Source organism: Antechinus flavipes, chromosome 1, assembly GCF_016432865.1.
Source record: "Antechinus flavipes isolate AdamAnt ecotype Samford, QLD, Australia chromosome 1, AdamAnt_v2, whole genome shotgun sequence".
In the NCBI taxonomy this organism is placed as follows: Eukaryota; Metazoa; Chordata; class Mammalia; order Dasyuromorphia; family Dasyuridae; genus Antechinus; species Antechinus flavipes.
Window position 1 is genome coordinate 528,108,380 of NC_067398.1, and position 26,469 is coordinate 528,134,848.

The 26,469-nt window shown below is 31.3% G+C and overlaps 1 protein-coding gene across 4 annotated transcripts in view; it reads right to left on the minus strand.

Moving 5' to 3' along the window:
- Positions 1-26,469, minus strand: part of NETO1 (neuropilin and tolloid like 1) — a 323,874-nt gene that overhangs the window by 291,770 nt on the left and 5,635 nt on the right. For all 4 annotated transcript variants that reach the window (XM_051970541.1, XM_051970540.1, XM_051970538.1 and 1 more), the window contains exon 4: positions 3,041-3,289. In XM_051970541.1, the coding sequence (XP_051826501.1) occupies positions 3,041-3,289 (249 nt within the window). The remainder of the gene's footprint in view (positions 1-3,040; positions 3,290-26,469) is intronic.

Genomic DNA, 26,469 nt, shown 5'->3' on the forward strand with positions numbered 1-26,469 from the left:
ATGTTCATTCCCTTCATATCTCTCTACTACTAGCTACTGCAACTTTAAATTTTGCAAAATATCTTGACAAAAAATTATTTCATCTTAACTTCATTAAAACTCTGAGAAGTGGATGATATTGCTATTCTGATTTTACAGAAGATGAAACTGAGGAAGACTGAGGATAAGCGGCTTGCATAGAATTGTATAGTATCCGAGGCTGGATTTAAATTCAAGTATTCCTGACTGCAGGTCCAGTAATCTGTCTTCTGTGTCATCTAATCCATCTATATATCCCACTTCTCCTCTTCACAGGTATTATACGCATACACACACATACACACATTGAATAAAGTATATAATTAGTAATATACCCTTTTACACAAAAAGAAAAGATGGAAAAAGAAAATCTGAAAATCATGCTTGACTTGGTGATAGTGTCCATTTTTAGATAAATTTTTGAGATAGTCTATCTACTCAAATATTTTCTAGCCTTGAGTATATACACTCCTTTCTTTCTTGGCCAAAAGACAGTATACTTTTCAAACTTCAAACATACTAGACTCAGGGTGCCATTTTTATTTTTAATTTTAATTTTTTTTCTTTTTATGTGTGAATTCCATCTAATTTCAGGGAGTGGAAAATATCTGTTCTGTATTCCCTACTAAACCATGACATGAGGTCTTTCTTCACCAATTTATTTTTAGAGCATGGTTTTCTTCCTAGAAATACTATGGTATATCATCAGAAGAATCATATAAAAATAATTTAGGTAAAAACCTGTATTTTGTAATCGTATTGTATATAAACTGATTGTATGAATGAAAATGATTATAGAATTTGTAATGAGGAAATATGTTGATGAGGCTGTATGTATGTGAATGTATTTTTGTATCTATGTGTATAAATACATACATATATCACTATAATATATATTTAGTAAGAAATTTATCTAATATATAATTATGTAAACAAATGCCTTTCTGAATATAAGCATGTTTACATACATACATGTATGTATATACACATAGACACATTATGATTGATTGGGCAGCTAAATGATGAATAGGATAAAGGTTGACTTGGAGTCTGGAAAATAACCTCATACACTAACTAGCTGTGGAACCTTGTGATAATCTATTTATTTCAGTTTCTTCATCTGTAAAATGAGGAAAACCTATCTCACAGTTTTGTTGTGAAGGTCAAATGAGATATTTGTAAAACACTAAGCACATATTACTTACACATAGTAAGCAATATAAAGATGTTGCCTATTATTTATTAATAGCCAACTAATTGGCTATTAGATTATTATTATTTGTTCATGTGTATATGTCTTGATATATGCATATACATATATATGTAAATATATCTCAGACTAATGCACTTGACCTCAACTTTCTCCTATTTCTACAACTCCCTTTGTGGAAGGGAGTATGAAATAGTTTAAATAAGTTGATCACAAATAGTTAAAAAAGAAATAACCTGGTGAATGAAAGACTGTTAGTCAGAAAAATTTGACAGTCCCCATTCTCACCATTAAAGCCAATATCCCAATCACTAATTCTTTGGTCACCAAACTTGGAACACAAAATATTAAAAATCCACTATAATAGAGAAGATATATTATAACACTTTAGGTATGCTTGCATTTACCCATTAGTATGATGGTATATTTTGTTTTATTTACATAATATGAGAAATTTGCTAGATAAAGCAATATAGACTTGCAACTTTTTTCTCATAATTAAAAATCAATTCTTGCCTCTTTACAAATATGGAGAAATGATTACTTTTTGAAAGAAAAAAACAATATATGTCGAGGGGAAATTAAAATGGGAAATTTTATTTTCATCAAAACTTCTATGGTGTGATAAATTATGTTAAATATAAAGTCTTCTAAAATTAAAGCAATTGCCTATAAACTTCAAGGGGTCTAAGGTGGGGAAAGACTTATAGTCTAAGATCAATATCTGTCACAAAATCCATATCAAACTTCCTCAAACATAAACCCTAAATTTATTGAACCAACTAAAGTCCTATCTTTATGCAGCCTAAGCTATTTTTAAAGTGATTTTTAAAATCATATTTGGAAAATAGAATAATCCCTTTATCAACTTTTCAGATTCTAAACCTTCAATCCACGCAAAATAACCTAAATGAATCATTAAATAGACACCTATAAATTATTCAAATGATAATGAATATATTTATTTGTATAATATGGTTATTCATATACTAAATAATACAATATAATTTTATCAAATACGAATCACTGCAGTGCAGTACTTCTTCAATGAAATACATACATATTATATATATATATAAACACACACATATATACAAATACATACATACATATATGTATACATGTATATCTGTGTTTCTGATGTATGTGTGTATATATACATATATTCATATTATATATATAATGTTAAAAGAAATCTTTTAAGTATGTCAATCAAACATACTTTTAAAAAATGTAAACTAAATACAATATAATATATATATAATCATAAAATTATTAATAAAACCTTTTAGATCTTTCAAAAAAATATATTCAACTGATTGTTACAAATCTGACTTTATTTGCCAGGTTCTTAGGAATTTACCATTTTTGGAAAAGGAAACTAGTTTTTTCCAGTGAGTTCCTTACAAGTTTAATAAGTGCAATTGATACACTTTTTAGAGCAAATATACTTTTTTATCAAAACTGTTTTTTTCCAGATCATTCTAATGGATGCATTTTGCATTCCTACAAGCACATTCAAGTTCTTAATACTTCTGAACATAGTGTTTCTTAATCATTTTTTTTTTAAAGTATGGGATTTTGTATTAATGAAAGTAATTTGAATTAACTGCTTCTCTGATATACTATAAGGAAATGATTTTTTTTTCTCTATCAGATGTCATGAAGTGAACAAAGCAAAAAATTGCATTTTAAATATTAAATGATAATATTTTTCACCAAAATTTATCAGTCTGATAAAAGTATAGAAGTTAAAATTATGAAACATACAAATAATCAATTATGGAGGGGAAAAGGAGATTATCTACTCACCAGTTGTGAAATTATATCTAGCAGAAAATCCCATAGATTCCAACTCTCCGTCAGCAAAAAATTTAATCCATAAAAACCTGCCACTGGATTTTATTACAGGTGGATTTTGCTGTCCACAGAAACGTCCAATGATTGGAGAAAAGCCAAAAGGTCCATCTCGCACTTCAATATGATCAAATTTACACTCCCAAGAGGGTTCAATAGAGTACTTTTCATCAAAGTAAAGTTCAATACATTGTCTGGGGGCAGCTGAAAAAGATGAGGTGAGAGAAGATTATTTACTAATCTTGTTTAGTTTTAATTTTCTGATGCATCTCTGATTTTCCCTGCAGATCTGATATTCAAATCATGATTGTGTTCTACACACTCAAAAATAAAAAGCAAGCAGATGTATTCTGATAGATAACATTCTAAAGAGGAGTGCTTTCCCTGGAGGATTCCAGATTTCCACAAGGAAATTCTAAATGTTCATTAGGGGAAAGGATTGATAATGGTAAACAAATCTAATGCGCTTTCTCCCCTTTTCCTTATGAAAAGGAAGTAATTAAACATCATCTTGGGATTCAAAAGAAAAAAAAAAAAAGCTTCCCTCTGCCACTTTTCTACATTAAATATGAACAAGTGGCAGAGGGAAGTGGAAGATATCCCAAAGAATTGTTCAGTTCTGGTTTGATAGCTAGGCTCTATAGTGATATAAACAACATTTCTAGAGAAGTCCCTTAATAAGAGTATTTTATACTTTACTCTGATGCTCCCTTCTTTCCATTTAGCTTCTTATATACAACCTTTTGATATGTATATGTTTGGAGTAACAGTGATGAAATAGTAATGTATTGAGGTCAATATTGATTTTCTACTTAATTGTTTCTCAAATCCACACTGATCTGGAGATTATGTAGATTAAAATGTTACAAATCTCTCAAAGGTTGAAATTAAGTGTGACTAAGTCAGGAGGTTTTAGTTTTATCCATGAGAAGACATATCTACATCTTATTTATCCTTTTGCTTAGTTGTGTAATTCATTGAAAAATCTGTACTCCATTGTGTGAACCAGAGAATGACAAAGCTCTACCATCTGCCTGATGATTTTAGGGATCAAGAAAGAAATATGACAAGAAGAGAAGGTTCAAAGAATCTGCAGATATTCCGTCACCTACTTAGATTGTAAAAGAAAAGCCCAGCAAAATAGGAGGAAAACAATTTAGGAGAAACTTCAAAAAGTAGATTTTGGAAAAGTTTGAGGTTAATGGGTTTATCATCTTCCTTAATCAGCTCACATCTAGATATAGCATTTTAGCAAGGGTACTAATCCATAGTAGACCAATCATGATAGTGGAGGAAGAAAGACTCAGATCACATTATATAAAGATGAATAGAAGGAAAAGGAAATTAGCCTCAAGAAGATTTAATGGAATTATGAAAGCTGTCCTTAATAATTTGAAGAATTATAAGAGTCATAAGAAGGAGGTCTACAATTTATTTTGCTTGGGTTCTAAGGGAAGAACTGGTTAAAAAAAAAAAAAAAGAAGTAGAAATGCAATAGTAAAGATTTTGAGAAAATGTATTCATAGTTAGAAATATTCCAAAATGTTATCTACCTTAAAGGGTAATAGGTTCACCCTGCATAGGAATGCTTTAAACCACTATTGAATGAGCATTTGTTACTTTTGTTGTAGAGGGATATCTTTGTTCAACATGAAAATTTTGGTAGGTTTGAAAACAGGTTGGACTAACTGACTTGTGAAATTCTTTGCAACTCTGATGTGTTATTCTCAGAAAGGTGAGATGTTTACTTTACTCATTTATTCTCACTACATATAAATCTAATTGTAAACTGAATTCCAGAGGTGCAACTATGGTTTAACCTAAAGAAATAATCCCATCTTGCATAGTGTGACAACTGCGCTAGCACCCAGGACACCCCAGAATCAGGATAAGCAAAAGTCTTTAGTCTTTATTCTTGGTCTTTAGATGCAAGTTGAACAGGATGGAAGCAGAATCTCCACAACCACCTTCTCCCTCATCTACCATAAAAAGTGACTCTGGCTAGTCTTACTCCACCCCCTAATCCCTCCTACAATCCTCTGTATACACCAATCATTGAGCCAGCACAGAATAGTGGGAAGGACCATTTTCCAAGCATATACCCATAGAATATTGTCCAACCGGTAGTTAGCCTCAAGTGCTTGGCAGTCCTGACCTCAGTGCATTGAATCAATAGTTTCAGCCCTCTACACATAGTAAGGATACTTCCTCTTGACATAAACATTTTTTAATTTGGTATTTTATTTTTTCCCCAATTACATTGTTTTCAAAACTTTGAGTTCAAGATTCTCTCCCTTTCTCCTTCCTTCCTTCCCTCCCCACACTTTGGGAATGCAAGCAAATCAATACATGTTATACATGTGTAGCCACGGAAAATATTTTTATAATAATCATATTGTGAGAGAAAATACAGACTGCCCTTTAAAAAAGCCCTCAAGAGAAGTGTTGAATTGAGCATAAATATTTTCAAATGTTTTGTGACTAAAAAAGTACCTTATCCAAGATGTTTTTTAACCTATATAATTTTACTCCTTTTTAACTTAGTAAAACAAATGGATATTAGTAATTAATTGAAGATTTCAGTAAGTCTTCATCAGGTAATTGAATAAATTTGGTATAGCATAAATATCAATATGAACAATTTGAGACAAAAATTAGTTGTTGTTTAGTCATGTTCAACTCTTTGTGATCCCTTCTATGTCTTCTTGGAAGAGATGCTAGAGTGGTTTGCCATTTCCTTCTCTAGAAATTGAAGCTAACATGCTAGATGAAATAAAAAGATACTAATTGTTATACTTATGTTATTTCCAAAAACTGTATATTTAAAGACAGTGTGTATATATATATATATATGACAGTGTGTGTATATATATATATATATATATATATATATATATATATATATATGTATGTATTTTTTCCTGCAGAGATTATTTCCATTCTCTAGAAGATTAAAAAAAAAACTTTAACTTCTCTTCCATGTCATTTTTTTTTTTTTAGTTTGAAACTTTATCCATTTAGTTATATGTTTCCATTTTTAAGAGAATAGTCCTTTTTCTCCATTGCCAGAACTAACTTTCTACCAGTTGTCTTTGGAGAAAATGTCCTTGTTCCATCAATTATTTACTCTTTCATCTTTAATCTCCTCTTGTCCCTTATCCTCTACCAATAATCATGCCAAAGACTCCTCATCAAAATAATATAGCAATCAACAATTCAACTCATACACAAACAAAAACCTTTAAACTATGTAGTGCTTCAACCCATTTCTCTTTGCTATAAGAATTCATTAAACATTTTTTATTCTGTCTGCTTTTACTTTTCTACTATTAATTACATTTTATATCCTTTGTATTGTCTACTACTTGCTAAAATTTCTCTATTAAGCATTGCCAATTTATGTAGCCTTTTTTTTTTAGAAATCTTCTTTGACCTTCCATTAGTGTGTGACACCATCAGACACCAATTCCTTTCCTGACTTTGCAATGTTATATTTCTCATTTTATTTCTCTGATGACTCCTGTTTTCACTACAACTCTATTTCTTCAATTCTACTTGTTTTAGCCCCTGATTATGGGCATTCCTTAAGAATTGAATTTCAACACTTTTTCCTGACCCAACTTCATGATTTTGGAGGTTTATTATAATGATAATATGATTCAATGATCAACTCTATGAAAACTACTCTTTTAAAAAATTGAGCTAGTATTATTCCCTTGAGTTTCTTAAATTTCTAAATGTCTAGTGGGCCTTTCTCTTTCAGCATTCTACTAGCACTTCAAATTCAATGTCAAAAAAACTGGTATCATTTTCTAATACCTGTTCCCTCTTCCCGAAAATTCTTCTGCATCTAACTTCCCTGTTCCTAGAAATAAATTTGGTTTTATTCAGCAAATATTTATTACATACCTATTTTATGCAATGCAACTAGATGGTTGTTGAAATACAAAGCCCAATAAAAAATAACCCACAAGGAATTTAAAATTTACATAGAAAATCCAGCAAAATATAAAGGCATAGCTAACAGTTCAGAAGATCAAGAAAAGTTTCTCTTGTGATTCTTCTCCCTTGTTCCATGCCATGTTCAACAGAAGTCACATAAAATTTTATTTTCACAATAACATTCTATATGTCCCTTCCATTCCAAATTCAAATAAAAATAAGTAACTACCTTATATGAAAAGCTTTATAGGAACTGTTGGAGTACAAGACAAAAACAGTACAGTACCTTTTCTCAAAAAGATTATATTCCTTTCTATTCTTGTCATCACCTTAGTTCCAATCATATATAAGCATCTTATACATGGTCTTCTCACTTATTTCATAATTAAATTCAATTTAGTGAACATCAATTAAGTACTTACTATGTGCTAGACATTGTGCTAAGCACTAAGGATGAAGATAAGAAAATGAAAGATAGTTTCAAGCAGTATATTAACAGTTTATAACTCATCTAAAACTATATTATAATACAGCAGTCACCAAAACTATTTGGTATTGGCTAAGGAATAGATTAGTTGATCAGTGGAATAGGTTAGGTTCACAAGACAAAATAGTCAACTATAGCAATCTAGTGTTTGACAAACCTAAAGATCCTAACTTTTGGGATGAGAATTCATTATTGGCAAAAACTGCTAGGAAAACTGGAAATTAGTATGGCAGAAATTAGGCATGGACCCACACTTAACACTGTATACCAAGATAAGATCAAAATGGGTCCATGATTTAGGGATAAAGAACAAGATTATAAATAAATTAGAGGAACATAGGATAGTTTACCTCTCAGACTTGTGGAGGAGGAAGAAATTTGTGACCAAAGATGAACTAGAGATTATTATTGACCACAAAATAGAAAATTTTGATTATATCAAATTAAAAAGCCTTTGTACAAACAAAACTAATGCAAACAAGATTAGAAGGGAAACAACAAACTGGGAAACATTTTCACAGTTAAAGGTTCTGATAAAGGCCTCATTTCCAAAATATATAGAGAATTGACTCCAATTTATAAGAAATCAAACCATTCTCCAATTCATAAATGGTCAAAGGATATGAACAGACAATTCTCAGATGATGAAATTTAAACTATTTCCACTCATATGAAAGTGTTCCAAATCACTATTGATCAGAGAAATGCAACTTAAGACAACTCTGAGATACCACCACACACCTGTCAGATTGGCTAAGATGACAGGAAAAAATAATGATGAATGTTGGAGGGGATGCGAGAAAACTGGGACATTGATGCATTGTTGGTGGAGTTGTGAACGAATCCAACCATTCTGGAGAGCAATCTGGAATTATGCCCAAAAAGTTATCAAACTGTGCATACCCTTTGATCCAGCAGTGTTACTTCTGGGCTTATATCCCAAAGAAATACTAAAGAAGGGAAAGGGACCTGTATGTGCCAAAATGTTTGTGGCAGCCCTGTTTGTAGTGGCTAGAAACTGCAAAATGAATGGATGCCCATCAATTGCAAAATGGTTGGGTAAATTGTGGTATATGAATGTTATGGAATATTATTGTTCTGTAAGAAATAACCAGCAGGATGAATACAGAGAGGCTTGGAGAGACCCTGATGAACTGATGCTAAGTGGAATGAGCAGAACTAGAAGATCATTATATACTTCAACAATTATACTGTATGAGGATGTATTCTGGTGGAAGTGGATTTCTTTGACAAAGAGAAGATCTAACTCAGTTTCAATTGATCAATGATGGACAGAAGTAGCTACACCCAAAGAAAGCACACTGGGAAATGAATATAAACTGTTTGCATTTTTGTTTTTCTTCCCGGGCTATTTTTACGTTCTGAATCCAATTCTCCCTGTGCAACAAGAGAACTGTTCAGTTCTGCACACATATATTATATCTAAAATATACATATTCAACATGTACAGGACTGCTTGTCATCTGGGGGAGGGGGTAGAGGGAAGGAGGGATAAAGTCGGAACAGAAGTGAGTGCAAGGGGTAATGTTATAAAGAAATTTTTTTTCAAAATTAAAAAAATTTAAAAAACAACTTATAACTCTTATTTTCAAGCTCTCTTGATTCTAATTCATTTTACTCATTGCTATTAGATGAATCTCTTCTTGGATCATTGACTTGTTTGTCAAGGCAGAAAGGCTTGCATAGCTAAATGAAACTATGAGCTATGTCATGCAGTATTACTCAAGATGGACAGGTCACAGTGGAGAGTTCTAACAAAACATGATCCATTGGAGAAGGAAAATATAGCATCTCTGAAAATAAAGATAATTAAATAAATAAAGACAAAACAAAACATATTATTAAAGTGATAAAAGAAATGACATTACATGATGAGCTCTTTAGGTTGGAATGCGTCCGATGTGTTACTGAGGAAGAGTGGAAAACAACTACAAGCAGCTCCAAATCCAAAAGGAAGATGTGGGTGGCGAAAAAAGTCTGATGGTGTAATGAAAAATATTGTGTAGAAAACTGGAATGCATGTTTTATGAAGCAAAATTAGTTGCATATTGTCAAACAAGAGATGGAAAGATGAAAATTTGCATCTCGGGTGTCAGTGTACTCACATGACTTGGAGCAGATAGATGTACTCCAGATGATCATTATATCTAACACCATGGGCAAGAATTCCTTAGAAGAAATTGAATAGCCTTCAAAAAGCCTTGACAGTGTTCTAAAAAGAATAGATATCACATTGCCAACATCTGTCCATATGGTTAAAGCTGTGGTTTTTTCCAGTAGTAAGGTATGACTATGAAAGTTGAACTTTAAGGAAAGCTGATCACCACAAAATTGATCCTTTGAAATTGTGGTGCTGGAGGAGAGTTCTGAGAGTCCTTTAGAGCAAGGAGATCACTTAAAGAGATTAATTTAGACTATTCATTTGAAGGTCAAACACTGAAGCTGAAGTTTAATTACTCTGGCCACATAATAAGAAGAAGGTACTCCCTGATGTTTGGAAAAATTGAAGGCAAAAGGAGAAGAGGACAACAGAGAAGGAGATGGAAGGATAGTGTCATGGAAGTAATGAACATGAACTTGGATAGACATTGAGAGATAGAAGTGACTGGTGTGTTATGGTACATAGGGTCATGAAGAATTGGGTATAATTGAACAAATGAACAATAGACATTGGATGAATTATTCTCAGCCTCTGATATCATTCTCCTGCTTAGAAATTTCTAATAGTTCCCCATTACTTAAAGAATGGAGAACATACTCATTACCAAACATTCAAGATTCTTCATAATTCGATGTTCACAGTTATTTAATTCTTATATTTCACTACCCATTAGCACAATATTGTAATCATCACATAGACGTTCTAACCTATCCCTTCTCAAATATTTTTCTTCTATGGTTTTATTTGTCATGTTTTCAGTTACTAAAAATGTTATCCATCCATTCCTCAGTCTACTAAAATCTAATCATACATCAAACTTTGACTTCAGTACTACTTCTTGCTTGATTTCTCTGATCACTCTGGCTAGTTGTGATATCTCCTTATTCTGATCTCCTACAGCTTTTTATGGTACCACTCCAATGAAATTCATCTTAGTCATTTTGGATACACTATGCCTAGTTTCCAATTAGTGCAAATAGAAGAATTCCCTAAAGTGTTCAAAAGTATCTGTGTTTACACTATTTGAAGACATAATTATGCAAAAATGGGCTAATTGCTTCTAACTCAAAAAGAAATGAAGAGTTCACATTTGAATCCTTTTTTGTTTAGTGTTGAAACCTAAATCATATACCTGTAGGACATGTGCAAATAAAATTTTATCTCTAATATATGAAATAAATGTCACAGTGCTTCCTAGCTATACGCATTGTATATAACAGTGAACAGATAACTGTCTTCAGAGTTGTCAATCTGGGTTCCTAATTGCCTCTGATACATTGTGTTGGCTCTGATATACTCTTTTTAAACCAGGCAAAATCAGTCACTTCTCAGACTCTCCAGGTAACTTTATCAACTTCTAACTTGCATAAAAGGTATTAATCTGAACCAGTAAATAAAGTTTCTCACTTAAAAGTCTTTATACTTGTAAAATCACAAATGCTACTAAAATACACTAAAACATTTTGAAAATGCAAATAGAAACTTTATGATAATAATTTTATTATTTAATTTCATAGCAGATAAACCTGATATAAATTTATATAACATATGGATGATGCAGGCAATGTCACTCCAAAAAAGCTTGGAATAGATCTTTTTGGGTGAGATAGAGAATATTTGGAAATATTGCCTTTTAAATCTTCAACAATCCATGCTTGTTTCCCAGTTCTGTAAGATGCCTAGTTCTTATTAAAGCACATTATATTACTTTATGTTTTATATTTATTTTTATTTACCTACATGATATTTTAGATTTTCCACAGGTTTTTTTTTTTGTTGTTGTTGTTGTTGTTGTTGTTAAAATACTACTATTGAATGATATAAGTCTACATGTTAACAGATTTTACTGGTTTTATCAATCATATGTCTAATTTCTGGACAGGAATTGTTAGGCTTTTAGTATCCTAAGGCATATTATAGTGATTGTTGTCTGACTTTCTCAAGTTCTTATGTAATAGTATTCTCTCAAAAAGTTTTTTTATCAACCCACATTTAAAGACTAAATGCAGGATGTGGTTATTATTAGCTGCAGTATAAATATAAAGTTTATAGAATAAGCCAAAATATTGGTTGGTATTCCTTTATTATTATTCTTTTATTTTAATAATTATTTCTTATGACTTCTATCATTGGTGATTTATTTCTTCATTTTACATTCATCTGTCATTATTTAAGTATATCATATCTTTAAGGGATATGTCCAATACAGTTTTATCTACAAAATCTTGGCAAAAATGATAAGGATCAGGTGAGTGTTTAAATCAATTACCTAGGGCCACAATTGTGATAATAAGAATCTCCAGCTTAGTTAAGCCCTTCAGTTCACAGATAACCAATAAATTCCTTCCTCAGCAGTTTTCTAGGTTGGTAGAACATATTAGATTATTCTTTGCTGACCTAGCCTTTCAGAATGAAGCCACTTTCACACAAGTATGATGCATCAGAATAAGACTTTAGTAGAGAAAAACATTTTAAAATAGATTATTGTTGTAGTGTCCAAAAGTTGCAAAGGATGAAAAAATATGAGTTAGGTGTAAAATATGAAAAATGATTATTGGTTCTTTTTGAAAATATAAAATACCTTTAGTAGTATAGGATTATAATAAAAACAGTAATTACTTATAGATATTCTACATGTGCTCAGGAGTACAACGGATATAAAATAATTTCCTTGCCTTTAAGGAGCCTGAAATCTAATTAAGAAAACATGGTGAAAAAAAAAAAAAAACAAGAAGTGATAATATAATTAGATATGATACAAACCTAGAAAATAGCAAAATGATCATTTTAACTTATGATGATTGTAGTTTGGGAAAGAAAGAAGGAAATGAGTGTAAAATAATTTGATTCAAGCTTCATGAGGAATGCTGGAACCTGAAGTTTAAAGGATGAACAGGAAGAAAAATAAGTATTTCACTATAGAGAAATTATATTCCCTAGCATATTGAGAAATATGGTTTTGTATGCATGGTGGAACTCATTATACAAAACTTTCAAAAGCAGGAGAGGTTTTCAGACTTGATTTGATTTTGAAATAGTGAAGCACTGGAAGTAGTTGAGCAAAAGTGATGAAAATAATATTGTTGAAAGATTAATCATTATGCACTATATTAAATAGGGTGGAGGAAGGAGTATTAAAGACAAAGAAAATAAGTAGTTAATATAGTCAAAAACCAGTACAGGGAAGAATTAAGCTGGTGGTAGTAGAAATCAAGAGAAAGTAACAGACAAAATGAAGTTTTCAAATAAAACATTGTGACTGCTTGGATATGGGACAAACAGAGGAATGAACAAAATTGATAACAAGATTTTTAATTTTGGTCCCTGTAAGAGATGTGGTACCAATTACAAAGAGTAGATAACTAGGAAGAAAAATTGCCTAGAGAACAAATAGAATATGACTTGAAAAAGTCACTAGTGTCTGTACCTCTCATCTTCTTCCTCTATAAAACATAAGTATTAGTCTAAATGCTTTTCAAGGTTTCTTCTACCTTTAAAGTTAAGTGTATTTAAAATAAGTTCTATATATTTTTTAAATAATGTGTTTAAATGTGGTAAATTATAGAAGTTGGAACAAAAAAACAACAACAACAAAGCATCTACTTTTTGAAAGGCATTATGCTCTTTACAAATATTACAAATGTTATCTCATTTGATTTTTACAGCAACCCTGCACCATAAGGGCTATTATTTCCCATATTTTACATATGAGGAAACTGAGACATAATTGAATAACTATTCTACAGTCATACTGCCAGACAGAATCTGAGACTACATATATATAAACTCAGTACTTGTTAACTTATCAAGTCCAGTGGTTTATCCACTCACTGTACCATTTAAATGTTTCAACAGAAATAATTTAAGTCCCTTGAGGGCAGGGACTGTTTTATGCTTGTCTTTACAACACAACACCTGAAGTGGTAGCTGACACATATTAAGCAATTAAATATTTAAATGGAGTTTAACACCTTTGAGTTTCACTTCATTATCTTTAGAAAACATGGAGATGGATTTTATTTCTAAGGATTTGTTTAACTTTAAGATTCTATTTCCTATGTCTATAGCACTCATGGCTTTTAAACTTCTGAGATAGCCAGGATTTTGGTGGAGGGGGAGTGTATTTTAAACAAGTTTGGGAAAAATATATTTTATCAAACTTTATACCCTTATTTGGACTTCAAAAATATAATCACTATTTCATACTGTATTTATATGGTATAACATGATGTAGTGTTTTGGTACAGAGGGGCTGAGCTCTATAACAGAGGTTGTTTAAAAAGAAAAAAAAATCAGAGGATCAGAAATTGAGCTGATGAACACTCAGAGCTTGCTGGGAGAAAAAAAAATCAATAAATGAAAGAAATAAAATACATTTGGGGAGGAAGGAAGACTATGGTGTTCAGTATCTTTGAAACTAAAGAAAGAAATAATATCAGGGAGAAGATAGGACATATACTTGGTCAAAGAAAACAATAATGAAGTGGAAGTCATAGGCATATACCTGTTATTCTAAAAGTTTGATTAAAATAAGTTGAAAACTAAGACAGTTTCTAGAAGGAATGGCCATGCCAAATAATGACAGCTAATGATTTTATTAATATAATTGAATTCATATATATATATATATATATTTTTTTTTTCTGGATAGTTATTTCAAGAAAGGTTTCTTCAATTGGGGCTGAATTGGTTATACGTGTTTCCAAACATTCTCTTCAATAGAACAAAATCTAGAATTTTAGTTATATTTCAAGACTTTAGTATGTACTCCAGTAGAGTAATATACAAAGAAAAATTAAAAAAAAAGAATATATATTATTTGTCTTGTAAAAATAAATCTTTCAAAATAGAGAACAAAGTCTTTCTTTGTACTTCCCTGGCTTCTGAAAACATACGTTATTCCTTTTTTTCAACTTTTTTTACATTTTTTTACTCATTTCTACCCTCTGTTTCCAAAAATAGGTAATGGTAAACAAGAATATTACTGTTAAAGAGCTTAGTCAGAATAAGAGAACCATAATGAAAGAATCCATGGCAGTACTCTTATTTCCTCCCTTGAGTTTTTCTTTTGACATTATTACTTTAGAGGGGAGGATTCTGGGAAGGTGGCAAAGTAAATTGATAAATTTCAAGCTCAAGATAAATTTCAAGATTTCCTCAATAAATATAACAAATTTGTGCCTTAGAATAAGCATAGACCGGTGAAAAATCAGGAAGACTTGGGGTAGAACAGGCGTTCTCCAAGCAAAAGAAGATCTAAACAGTCTTGGCCCCCAGGATTAACCTGTGTGAAGTGCAAACACTTCCAGGGTAACTCCACAGAAACATCAAGTGGGGAGCTCTAGAGCTAGCTGAGTTTGGTTACAGAGTCTTTCACCTCCTGGACTGTTTGAAGGGTACCAATCTGAGCCTGGGAAGACTGGGTGAAACCTGACTAATTAGGAACGCCAGGCTTAGCTATGCTGCTGAGATTTGGCTCTGGGTGAGAAAGAATGAGCATACTAGGTGAGTGCAGAAACAGTGAGGCAGGAATGCTGCTGCCTGTAAGCACTTGCTGCTGAGTAGAGCTTTTGATTTAGAATTCCTGGTCAGAGGGCAGAGCTGAAGTGAAGCTAGATATCTCCGCACTCCATGATTAGAGGTGTTTACACTTATAGCTTTTATTTAAAACAAAGTGATCCAGCAAAGAGGAAAGATAGAAACTTGACATGTGAACAGGGAAGACCAGGGTCCATCTTCAGAGGAGGACATGGAAATCAAACAAACAAACAAACAATGACAACAACAACAACAACAACAACAACAACAACAACAACAACAACAAAAACAAAAAAACTTCCACCCCCAAGAGTAAAGTGAAATGGTTCCCTGCCTAAAGGGAATTTATATAAATCAAAAAAGGGATTTAAAAATCAAATGAGAGACACTGAGGAAAAACTTAAAAACAAAAACAAAAACCATTCAAGAAAAATAAGATTATGAAAAAAAGTTAGCTAACTAGAAAAGAAGATATAGAATCTCAAAGATAAAAATAATTCTTTAAAAATTAGAATTAGGCAAGGGGAAGCCAGTGAAGCTATGAGAGATCCCCACATTATTTATTGGTTTAAGTGAGCAAAAGTGATGAAAATAGTATTGTTGGAAGATTAATAAATAATAAAACAAACTATAAAGAATAAAGAAAACAGAACAGAATATGAAACATAAGAAAAATGACAGCTGGAGAACAGAACGAGAGGAGAAAATATAAGAATAATTGGACTGTCTGAAAGTTGCCACCAAAAAAAAGAACCTTGACCCAATAATGCAAGAAATAATCCAAGAAAATTGTTTTAGAGTGATAGAAGATGAGAGGAAAGTATAAATAGAAAAAAATTATCAATGAACCAATCAACACCTCAATGAGATCCTTTGTGGACAACACATAAAATATTATTGCCAAATTTTTGAAACCCCCAGATCAAAGAGAAAATTTTCCAAAAAATAAGAATAAAGTAATTCAAAACCACTGGAGATATAATTAGATATAATTATAATTGTACAGGGCTTCTTAGTAGCCACAAGAAAAGACCACAGATGTTTGAATCATATCTATCGATAATCAAAAGAACTTAGGCCTGAAGCCAAAAATATCACTTCCAGCAAAATTATCTATAATATTGAATGAGAAAAATGGAAATTCAATGAACTTGCAGATTTTCAGGACTTTCTATCAACCAAATCTGAACTTAATAGGAAATTTAATATATAAGAGCTAATATCAAAGATCAGTTTCAAGGAACTCAACATGGACAAATTGTTTATAGTTTTTTTTATTTAATATGACATATACATATATATATATATATCATATATTTAAGACTCACATCAACAATAGGATAGTTCAAAAGAAAGATTGGGGCAGAGTTAAGATAAAAATTGTCATTATGTTATATCAATGAGGTGCAGAGAAAGAATAGACATAGAGGCATTTGAAGGAGAAGGGGTGCTTGTAGTTCTGAAAACTACTTATATATCATGAAAAGTACAGCACCCTCCAAACTCCATAAAAATAAGGGGAGAGGGATGGAATAGATGAGAAAAGGTGAGGGAAGAATACAAGGGATTGTTTCATGACTGGGGGGAGGTTAAATAATAGCAAGACAAGGAGCAGAAATAAAGCAAAGGGATAGGAAAGAAGTCTTGGTGTGAGTGTGTGTGTGTGTGTGTGTGTGTGTGTGTGTGTGTGTGTATGTATTTATCTACATAAGTATAAATATATCATTTCTTAATTATACCTAGCTTGATGGTGGTAGGGGGAGAAGAGAAGGGGGAAATGAATAAAGTAAAAAAGGTGTATAGCACAGAACAAAAGAACAATTTACAAGGAAGTAAAGATAAGATGGATACTCATGAATATAATTTCTTCTACTAATATATATACTTTCTTGAACAGGTAATTTGTTGCTGTATATTTTTTATTCTTCCTGATATTATGCTAGACACATGACAATGTTTTCTTTTTTTTAGTTTGTTTTATTTTATTTTGGCATGCCCTTTCTGTTTTTCTTTCTACTTATTCTGTTTTTTTTAATAAAATGCATTTTAAAAACAAAAAAATTAAATCACAATACCATATAAAATATTTGAAATAATAAAAAAAAGACTATCACTTTAAGGATCCACATGTGAAGTGAAAGCTACACTTTTTCTAGCTATCCAAATAAGCAAAGTTATATGAAAGCAGTAAAATATTAGGGCCATTGTACAATTGTATAATTATGTTTTTGTCCTTTTTTTTTCCATAATAGTAAATATATATATATATAGTGGTTTCAGTGTTTACACAATTACTTTCTGAAATCACTTTATTCTTGCATTACATTGGAGTTTGAAGTATTCTAATCCACATAGTCCTTCCTCAATAGTAGGAAGAAGTTTCCATGAAAGTCAATCCTTGAGCATTTAATACAAATAAAATTTCTTCACAAATCAATAATTTTATGTTTGTCTAGGAATCAGGTGGCAGAACTGCAGATTATGAAATGTGTGCCAATGTAGGTCTGTAAACACTTGTTTTGGTCATGGAAAAGTGATTATTAAATTTCTAATGGGAAAATTTACACTTCAGAAATTAGCATTCTACAATTCAGTGTATGATGTATCATTTGATTAATGTCTGGACTTAAGAAAATGTTGGAGGGGATATTAATAATGAAAATTAAACCCAAAAGTGAATTGTTAATGTATTTTCATATAAAGAGTTAATTGTTAAATATCAGCACACCACTGAAAATACCTCAAATAAACAAAGTCCACTCTTCAATTATATTTAGATTTTTCTTTTTCCAAAGACTTTTTATATTTAAGAATCAATACATCAATCTTATAAATCTAATAATTACACACAAAAATACCAATTCGAGGATTTCATGTTTGTTGGAGAACATTGGTTTTAACATGTGGTAAAAATAAGCAGCTGCAGCAATCCCTATGACATAAGCCCAAATGATTGACAGCAAAAGCTAACAGAAGTAGAAATTGAAAACCTTTCGGTTGTATTGAATTCCTTTAAATCCAGATTTAATAATAATCCTTTTTTTTCCCTTTAATGATTAAATAAATAAAAAAGAAAACACAAACAAACAAACAAAAGCCTTTTAACGCTCCAAGCATTTTTGGAACTTATAGCTATATGGAGACTACAAAACTGAGCTGCAATTAAAATGTGCTTCCGAAAAGATAACTATTTCTGAACAGCAGCACAACTAGAAAGCATGTGTCCTATATTAGTTCCAACAACTGCACCTGCTACTTCTTCTCTCATCCATGCTTCTTTCTTCTCAGTGACCAAACTGCTAATTCATTTAAGAAACTCCTTCCTCACTTTCATCTTTTAAGAGTCATTAGCTTCCTTTAAGTCTCAACTTTATTAAGGTTTTCCTCATACCTCAGTTGCAAATGCCCTCAGTCAGTACTTTATCCTTGCTCAAATGAGCTCCTACATATTTGTTCATGTGAATCTAGTTCACAGGGGTAAAACATGCTGTCAGCAACACTCTTCAGTGTAGGCCATAGCCAATTAAAATTTAATTGAAAAATTTAACAAAATAAATAAAAATACAATAAAGCATAGATAAAATTATGTTTTCAAATGAAGTCAATATGTATTCATGAGGGTTCCTAGGAAATGATTAGTAATCCTCATTTCTGAATCAGACACCACTATTCAGCACAGTGCTGGGCCTATAGTATGTGCTCAGGAAATCCTGATACACCTTTCATGAGGAGGAAGGATTATTTTCAATATTTTCTTTGAATCTTCTGGCCTCTAATCATAGTGTCTTGTAAATAGTAGATACTTAATAGACACTGCTGAATAAATTAGTGAATTATCATCTCCTTAAACAGGCATCTAAATGGTGCAAGTTAGAGTACTAGGCTCAGAGTCAGGAAGACTGGAATTCAAATTCTAAAACCCTTCCTAGTTATGTGTTCTTATACATGTCATTTAACCCCTATTTGCTTCCATTTCTTTATGTGTAAAAATGAGAGTCATAATGGCATCTATGTTCCAGGGTTATTGTGAAGATCAAATAAGAGGTTAATATAACTAGCACCATGTCTGCATGGAATAATAGGTGCTTTATAAACATGCTAGCTAGTGAATATAATGAATATTTTTAAAAATTGAAGAACTTTTTAAAAATGTAGAGTGATTATTTTGTAGTCAAAGCCCTCGGATTCAAATCCTGACTTTACTATATGCTTTTGTGTAACCTTGGGTGAATTACTTAATTCCTCTATATCTAAGTTCTTTAGCTACATGATGAAGTAGTTGGACTCTGTAGCTTCCAAGGTTCCTTCTATTTCTAAATCTGATAATAGAATCCTGATTGAAATTTATGATAACATAATGAATTTTTAAAAATGTCATCTGTACTGAAAGACTTGTTATGCTTAGTTAAATAGTTGCCTTATTTACAATGAGAGAATGAACAGTTAGTGTCATGAATAAACTAACAACAATGCCAGGAGGCAAAATGTAGCTAAGGATATCTATATTGCTGTCTTAACTTAGTAAACACAAGACCCTTACATCTGTGTAAACTACTTGAAAGTTAACTCCACTGTATCTAGACAATGTCTGAATAGCTGAATAGAAAATGGAAAAGCTGATCCATTATCCAGATGCCTACAAATATCTAAGTCCCTGTCATGAAGCCAATAAAATCCATTTGTTTTGTCATCATGTATATAGGGAATATCTTGCACCTTATTTTCAGTCTCTATATTTGTTTAAATTAAGACATTGGTGAAATGGATTGCAATTCATTTAGTTATATTTATTGTTTCAACTAGACAGTTTATTAGCCTGTTTTCAGTTTTAGCAAAGTCAGATAAAATTGCCTACCAAGTAGTATCATATTTAACCATTCTACGGTCATTTCAGAACTCTGCTATATCTGCAAAAATTTTACTATGTCATTGTGTGTCTTCATTTTTTTTTCACTTTCATCCTCCTAAACACCCTGCAAATTAGGCCAAAAGACAAATCTTCATTCAACATTATGAAGCACTTAAACTCTGAGCCAGGTAGTATATTATATACTTGGGTGACAAAACGAAGATTTTGCTTTGGCTTATTTACTCTGGACATTCATTGAAGTGAAGATGAACCATACAATTTTATTTAATTTTTATTTAATTTAATTTAGGAAAATTCAAGTTGAATTTCTTGAGAATTATCAATGATAATAATTTTGAATGTTTTTAACCCTTGTGAATTCTATGCCTGGAATTTGTGCTCTTTCTTGTTTCTATCTTTTGGAATCGATCTTACTTCAAGGTTCAATTTAAGTGTCACTTCTTTCATGAAGCCTTTCTTGATTTTCCCCAATTAAAAGTTTCTTCACCCTTTTCAAAATTTTTAGAGCATTTTGTCATCTTTCCTTTGTCCCTTTCATTCTCTCTTTGATCAATTTTCATTTAAGTCATACTTCAATGCCCCACTGTAGTATAGAAAAAAAAATGTTGATTTTTTTAAGCTATTTTATCAGAAGACAAGTTCTGGCAGGTCCAGTTGAGCTGGAATAGCTTTGAATATTGGCATAAAGATGAAATGTGCATCTCTTAAATTAAGACTAGTTTAGCTAAGTGTTGTTAAAGTTGGCCACTGCACAAGTACTAAGTACACTAAGTGTACTTTTACAGGTGCAAATGTTGGTCCTACATTCTCTGATTATGTGATTCCTTCCCTCCTTTAGCAATAATATTCTTCAATAACTTAGTGACTAAAAATGAGAAGAAGAAAGTGCTAATAATAACAGTTTTAAAAGCATTTGCCTGTTGGTACTCTTTAACATACCATTCCCACTGATGATGAATGAACTGATACACTACTGGAAGTAAGGAACAATAAAATGTACTATTAAGTACAAGATTATTCTCAATGTGCTAAAGGAACACATTAAAGTTTGTAGAACCCTCTGTAATAAAATGTGTGTGTGTGTGTGTGTGTGTGTGTGTGTGTGTGTGTGTGTGATGGATTTATAGGAAAATAAGAAGTTTGAAGAGAAGAAATGTAGGGATTTGTGATTTATTAACATAGGTAGTACTCAATTGAAAATAGAATCCTTTCAAAGTAGTATCAAATAATAAGATTTTGGGATTTTGATGGATTTGTGGCTCATGTTATGATAACTAAGTGGTTCAAACCAGACAAAACCAGAAATGGAATCCAGAAGACCTGAGTTCAAATCCAGCCTTAGGCACTATTTAGTCATATTACTAAGTCACTTAACTCCTACCTGGCTCACTTTCCTAATTTGTAAAATAGAGATACTTTATAGTACCAGCCTCCTGGTATTTTTGTGAAGATGAAATGAGTTGTTTATAAAGTTTTCTGCTATAGGAACTATAATTTATCATCACTATCATCATCATTATATTAGTTGATTATTAGCAAAACTCCAATATTTAGAATGTATATATGTAATTTAACTTTTGGGGTTCATTTAGCATTCTTTGCCCTTTTTCTTATAATCCTTTGCCACTACAACTGTGGAAATGGAATAGGGCTGCATGATGCAAGTACTGTTACATATATATTATTTCTATGATGTTGATTGGGCATAGAAAGGGAAAGAGAAAAGAGTAAAGTTTTATTGACTGTTATATGCCAGGCAATATCATAAGGGCTTTACAAATGTTAACTCATTTCATCCTTACAACATCCTTGGAAGGTAGGTGCTACTATTACTCCAACTTAACAGTTGAGTAAACTGAGATAGAAAGAAGTGAATGACTTACCCAAGGTTACATAGTTAATAAGTATCTGAGGACAGATTTGAAATAATCCTTTTTTGAAATAAAGGATTTTCTGACTCTTAGTGCCATCTTGGCCAAAGATTTTATCATTTAGTGAGCAAACAACTTTTTATAATCAAATTTTCTCCTGCAAAATTAGATTAAAAATTCATTCTGTCCCTGGAAACTCTATGTAATGATGATAACAAACTTTACATTATAAAAAAAAAAGTTAAATACTGTCATTTCATCAAGATGAAAGCTGTTTGAAATTGATCCTGATAGTAAATTGTCATCTTAAATTTTTGGCTGTCAACTAAATTAAGTATAGTACATAATCCAAGAATTATCTATGAGTATATCTGGGTCTGAAAAAATGTAGATTTTAAGATCAAATCTGTCTACACTAGAATAATTTTGTTAATTATCTTTAATACTAGATATATTTATATTTAAAGATAAATATTATCTTTAATTTTTTAACAATTGACCATTTCTGAAAAAAAATATTTATAAAAGCACATGTTTATAAGCCATTCCATACATATTAGTTTTAAAAATTACTTTGTAATGACATAAATTGCTATTTATTTATATGGGATTCATAGCATCACTTATCTTACAAATAAATTTTTGGAGAAAATACAGAAATTTAGTATTTTCATTCTGTAGATAGTCCAGTGCAGCTTGTCACTCCAACTACTTACTGGATATGTTGTCACAAGTAAATTTATAAGTGGAATCTACTTCTTTGTTTTGTAGAAACCTCAAGTTTAAGGAAAAGGGATGATGATGTAAGGGTAATAAGTGTAAGGGTTTCAAATAGTGAAATGCATTCTAATACCAAAGAAAACTAATGAAAATATATATTTTTAATTTCATCTATTTGTATATATGTAATTTCTGATTCCCTTGTCTCTACATAATGTGAGAAATAAAGTTAATTTTCCTCTTTCTTAGTATATGTCATAAACATGTGATTAAAATTGTAAAAAAATACTTGCTAAATAGTAAAAACAACAACAACAACAAAGGAATACTTAAGCACAGACAGACAAAAAGGAAAAACACCATTAACAACTCACAACATAAATCTAATCAGCTGTTCTAACACTGAGCTGGGGTAGAAATAGAATACAAAAGTGATGTTCATTATTATGAGATACAAATATTGGTACATTACCACTCTATTACTTGAAGTTTTGTGAATTTGACTAGATATATTTTACCTCCTAGAATCCAAATGCCTGGAATCAATTTCTTCATTGTCTCTATCAGAATCAGATCAGATTCTGATCAGAATCAACCTTATTTTAAAGTTGATATTTGCTTCCACCTACTCCACGAAAAATTTCTTGATTCATTTCTTCCTGATAAAATTTTCCTCCTTCAAAAAATTTTAGATCACTTTGTTTCAATTATTCTTCTCTGTCCCCACCATTCCCTATTTACACTAGATTTAGTTGTTTACTTATATAACCAATTACTTTCAATAAACAAAACTACTTGAACACAGGGGTTACTTATTTTCTAAAACTTATATATCTAGCATCTAAAATAGAACTTAGAATTCAAGTGATATTTAATATTTGTTGATTTTGAAATGGCATTATTTAATGATTTATTATTTTAATTGAAAAAGATATCTATTATTATACTTTCCAACATATACTAAATTCTAATTTAGTTTATGGAAATGAATAAAGAATTAGAGGTATTCTTGCATTGTAGAAGACATTATGCCTTTTTTCTAAGAATTTTTAATTTTGGAGTATAAAATTCTGTGTTTTTTCTCAGTCTTTTACTAATATCAATAACTATTAGAAAAATTTATTATTTTTGACTTAGTGAGCATTTAATAAATGTGTTTTGGCTGACTATAATACTTTAATTTAATTTAAGCCATTTATAAATACCATATTTGATAAAGACAGTAGTAAAATACACCATTTTCTAAATATTAGGGGAAAATTAATTGTTTTCCATACAAGGTCACCAATAATTTCAAATAAGCCCAGCATATAGATGCTTCTTTACCTCTCTAAAGCTTTTGATGATATTCACTAGCCCATTTCTTTCTGAAAATTGTGTCCTCCTTTGGTCTGATTCTACTCCAGACATATCTAATATTTTCTTTCTATTCCTATACAATAATTTTGTTCATACCTCATGATCCCTTACTAATATCTAGCCATCTAATCATTGTTATCCTTCAAAGTTCTTTCATGGCCCACTCAATTCAACTTGTTCTCTCTTCCTTGTTGATATAAAAAACTTGCAATGGTTTAATGCTCATCCCTAAGCAGATGATTTCCAAAACTAATTCTCACTCTTTCTGTCTGTCCATCCATCCATCCGTCTGTCTATCTTTTTCCTATTATCTTTTCTAAAATCATTCTCAAATTCCTAGTTGTTGACTAAGCTTTTAAACCTGAATATACCATCAAACATCTTAAACTTAACATGTCCAAAAAGGAGCATCATTTTCTTTTTTCCCCATTAATGAACTCTTTTTTCAAACTTTATTACTTTTGAAAGGTAACTACCATCCTCTTACTCACAAAGCTTCATAATCTCAAATCATCTTTCACTCTTCTTCATTTCTCCAATGTCCAATTACTTGTAAAGTATTGTCACTTCTTCCCTCAACAAAATGTTTTTCAATATATTCTTCCTTTCTTCTCCATCTACTTAAATCCCCTCTTAGTTCAGGCTCTTGTTATCTCTATCTCCTCACAAAGTGTCTAGACTCTCCTCTATTCTCCACACAGCTGTCAAAAACATCATTCTTTGTATTGTAAGTTCCCTCCTTTCAAATTCTCTATGGTTCCTTATTATCTTTCAGATGATTTGCAATCATCCTATGATTTGAGTCTCTTAAACTTACTCTTATTTCACAATACTTATCTTCAGAAGGTATCTAAGTAGTATAGTGAATCAAGCTCTGGACTTGAAGTCAGGAAGGTTTTGGGTCAAGAAGGTCTGAGTTCAAATCAAGCCATAGCTGGATGGCCCTGGCTAAGTCAATTAACCATTCCTTCCTGGGTCTGCTTAAACTGTAAAAAGTGAACAATAACAGCATTTATGCTGCAGGGTTTGTAAGGCTCAGCTATGATAATATTGGTAAATATTGGTAAAGTGCTTACTTAGTATAATATCTGGCACATAGTAAGCACTTATTAAAGGAATGATCCCTTTCCTTCTTGTATGTACATTCAACACAAATTGGACCATTCTCTGAACTAGACATCTGATCTCTTACATCTATGAATTTATACTGGCTGTTTTCCATACCCAGAATGATCTTCCTCCTCATCTTTGCAACTAAGAGTTCTTTACCTTTTTTTCAAGCCTCAAATCAAACATGACTTTTCCTCTGTGAAGCCTGCACTAATGCTGCTCTGAGCTGGTGGTGCTCTTTGTCTCTGAAGTAGCCTTACAGGTATTTGTCTTTCTACCTGTTGCTATCCCATTGTAGCTCCAGGGAAAAGATTGTTTTGTTTTTGTTTTAGTTGTTTGCCATATAATGAAGCACTTATTGAATATTGAAATGAACTGACTAATCAATCTCAGAACAAGTTTCTTTTTTTCCCTCTGTGACTTGATAATCATACTATGTAGATCTTTGATTAAACCTTTGCTTAAAAATAAGAGAAAAAAACAAATCTGATATGAAGTATGACTAAATACCACACTGAGATTTTCAAAGCACTTCCCATTTACGACAGAGTCCCTGCCTTCTAGGTTTATTGGACTATCAAAACTTTACTTTTTCCAAAGATCTTCAAAATTCTTATATCTAAGACTTATAGGTCAATTCAAATGATCATAGAACTTTCCACAGAAATTATATTTTAGTATACTCAAAATAATTTTATGATGTTTTCAGTATCACTGTATAAAGGTTATATAATGTCTTTATAAAGTAAGATAAGAGATATTAAATCGCAGTTTCTGACCTTCTCTAAGAATTTTGTGCTCTGGAGACATTTAAGCAGACAGGGAGCAAGGAAAATTCAAGAAAGGTAGAAGGCCTTTGACTTTTTTAAAAATCTTCACAAACATTTATGAGACTTGGGTTGGACAAATTTAGCTGCCAATCAAATCCTGGAAATCTTAACTGGGAGTCGAAGCACATCACCAGGAGTACAAGCACAAATCAGTAAAAAATAAAGCTTCAGACTAATGTTTTGGATGATACAAAAAATCAGGGAAAAAGTCCTTCAGGTACTAAAGTATAGTTTTCTCTTGTATATATGAGAAAACTTGAGTCTGATTTAGTTGCTCATGTAGCTAATTAATGACATTTAGGACTAACATGCCTTGACTTCTGATTTTCAGTCTAGTGTTCTCTCTGATATACCATATTGTTATAAAGTGTTCTTTGACAATATAGATGATTTAATTTTTTTACATCGTTCTATTTCCCATTGTTTATGAAGTGCATTTAATATTATCAATCAATATTTATTAAGCACCTACTAT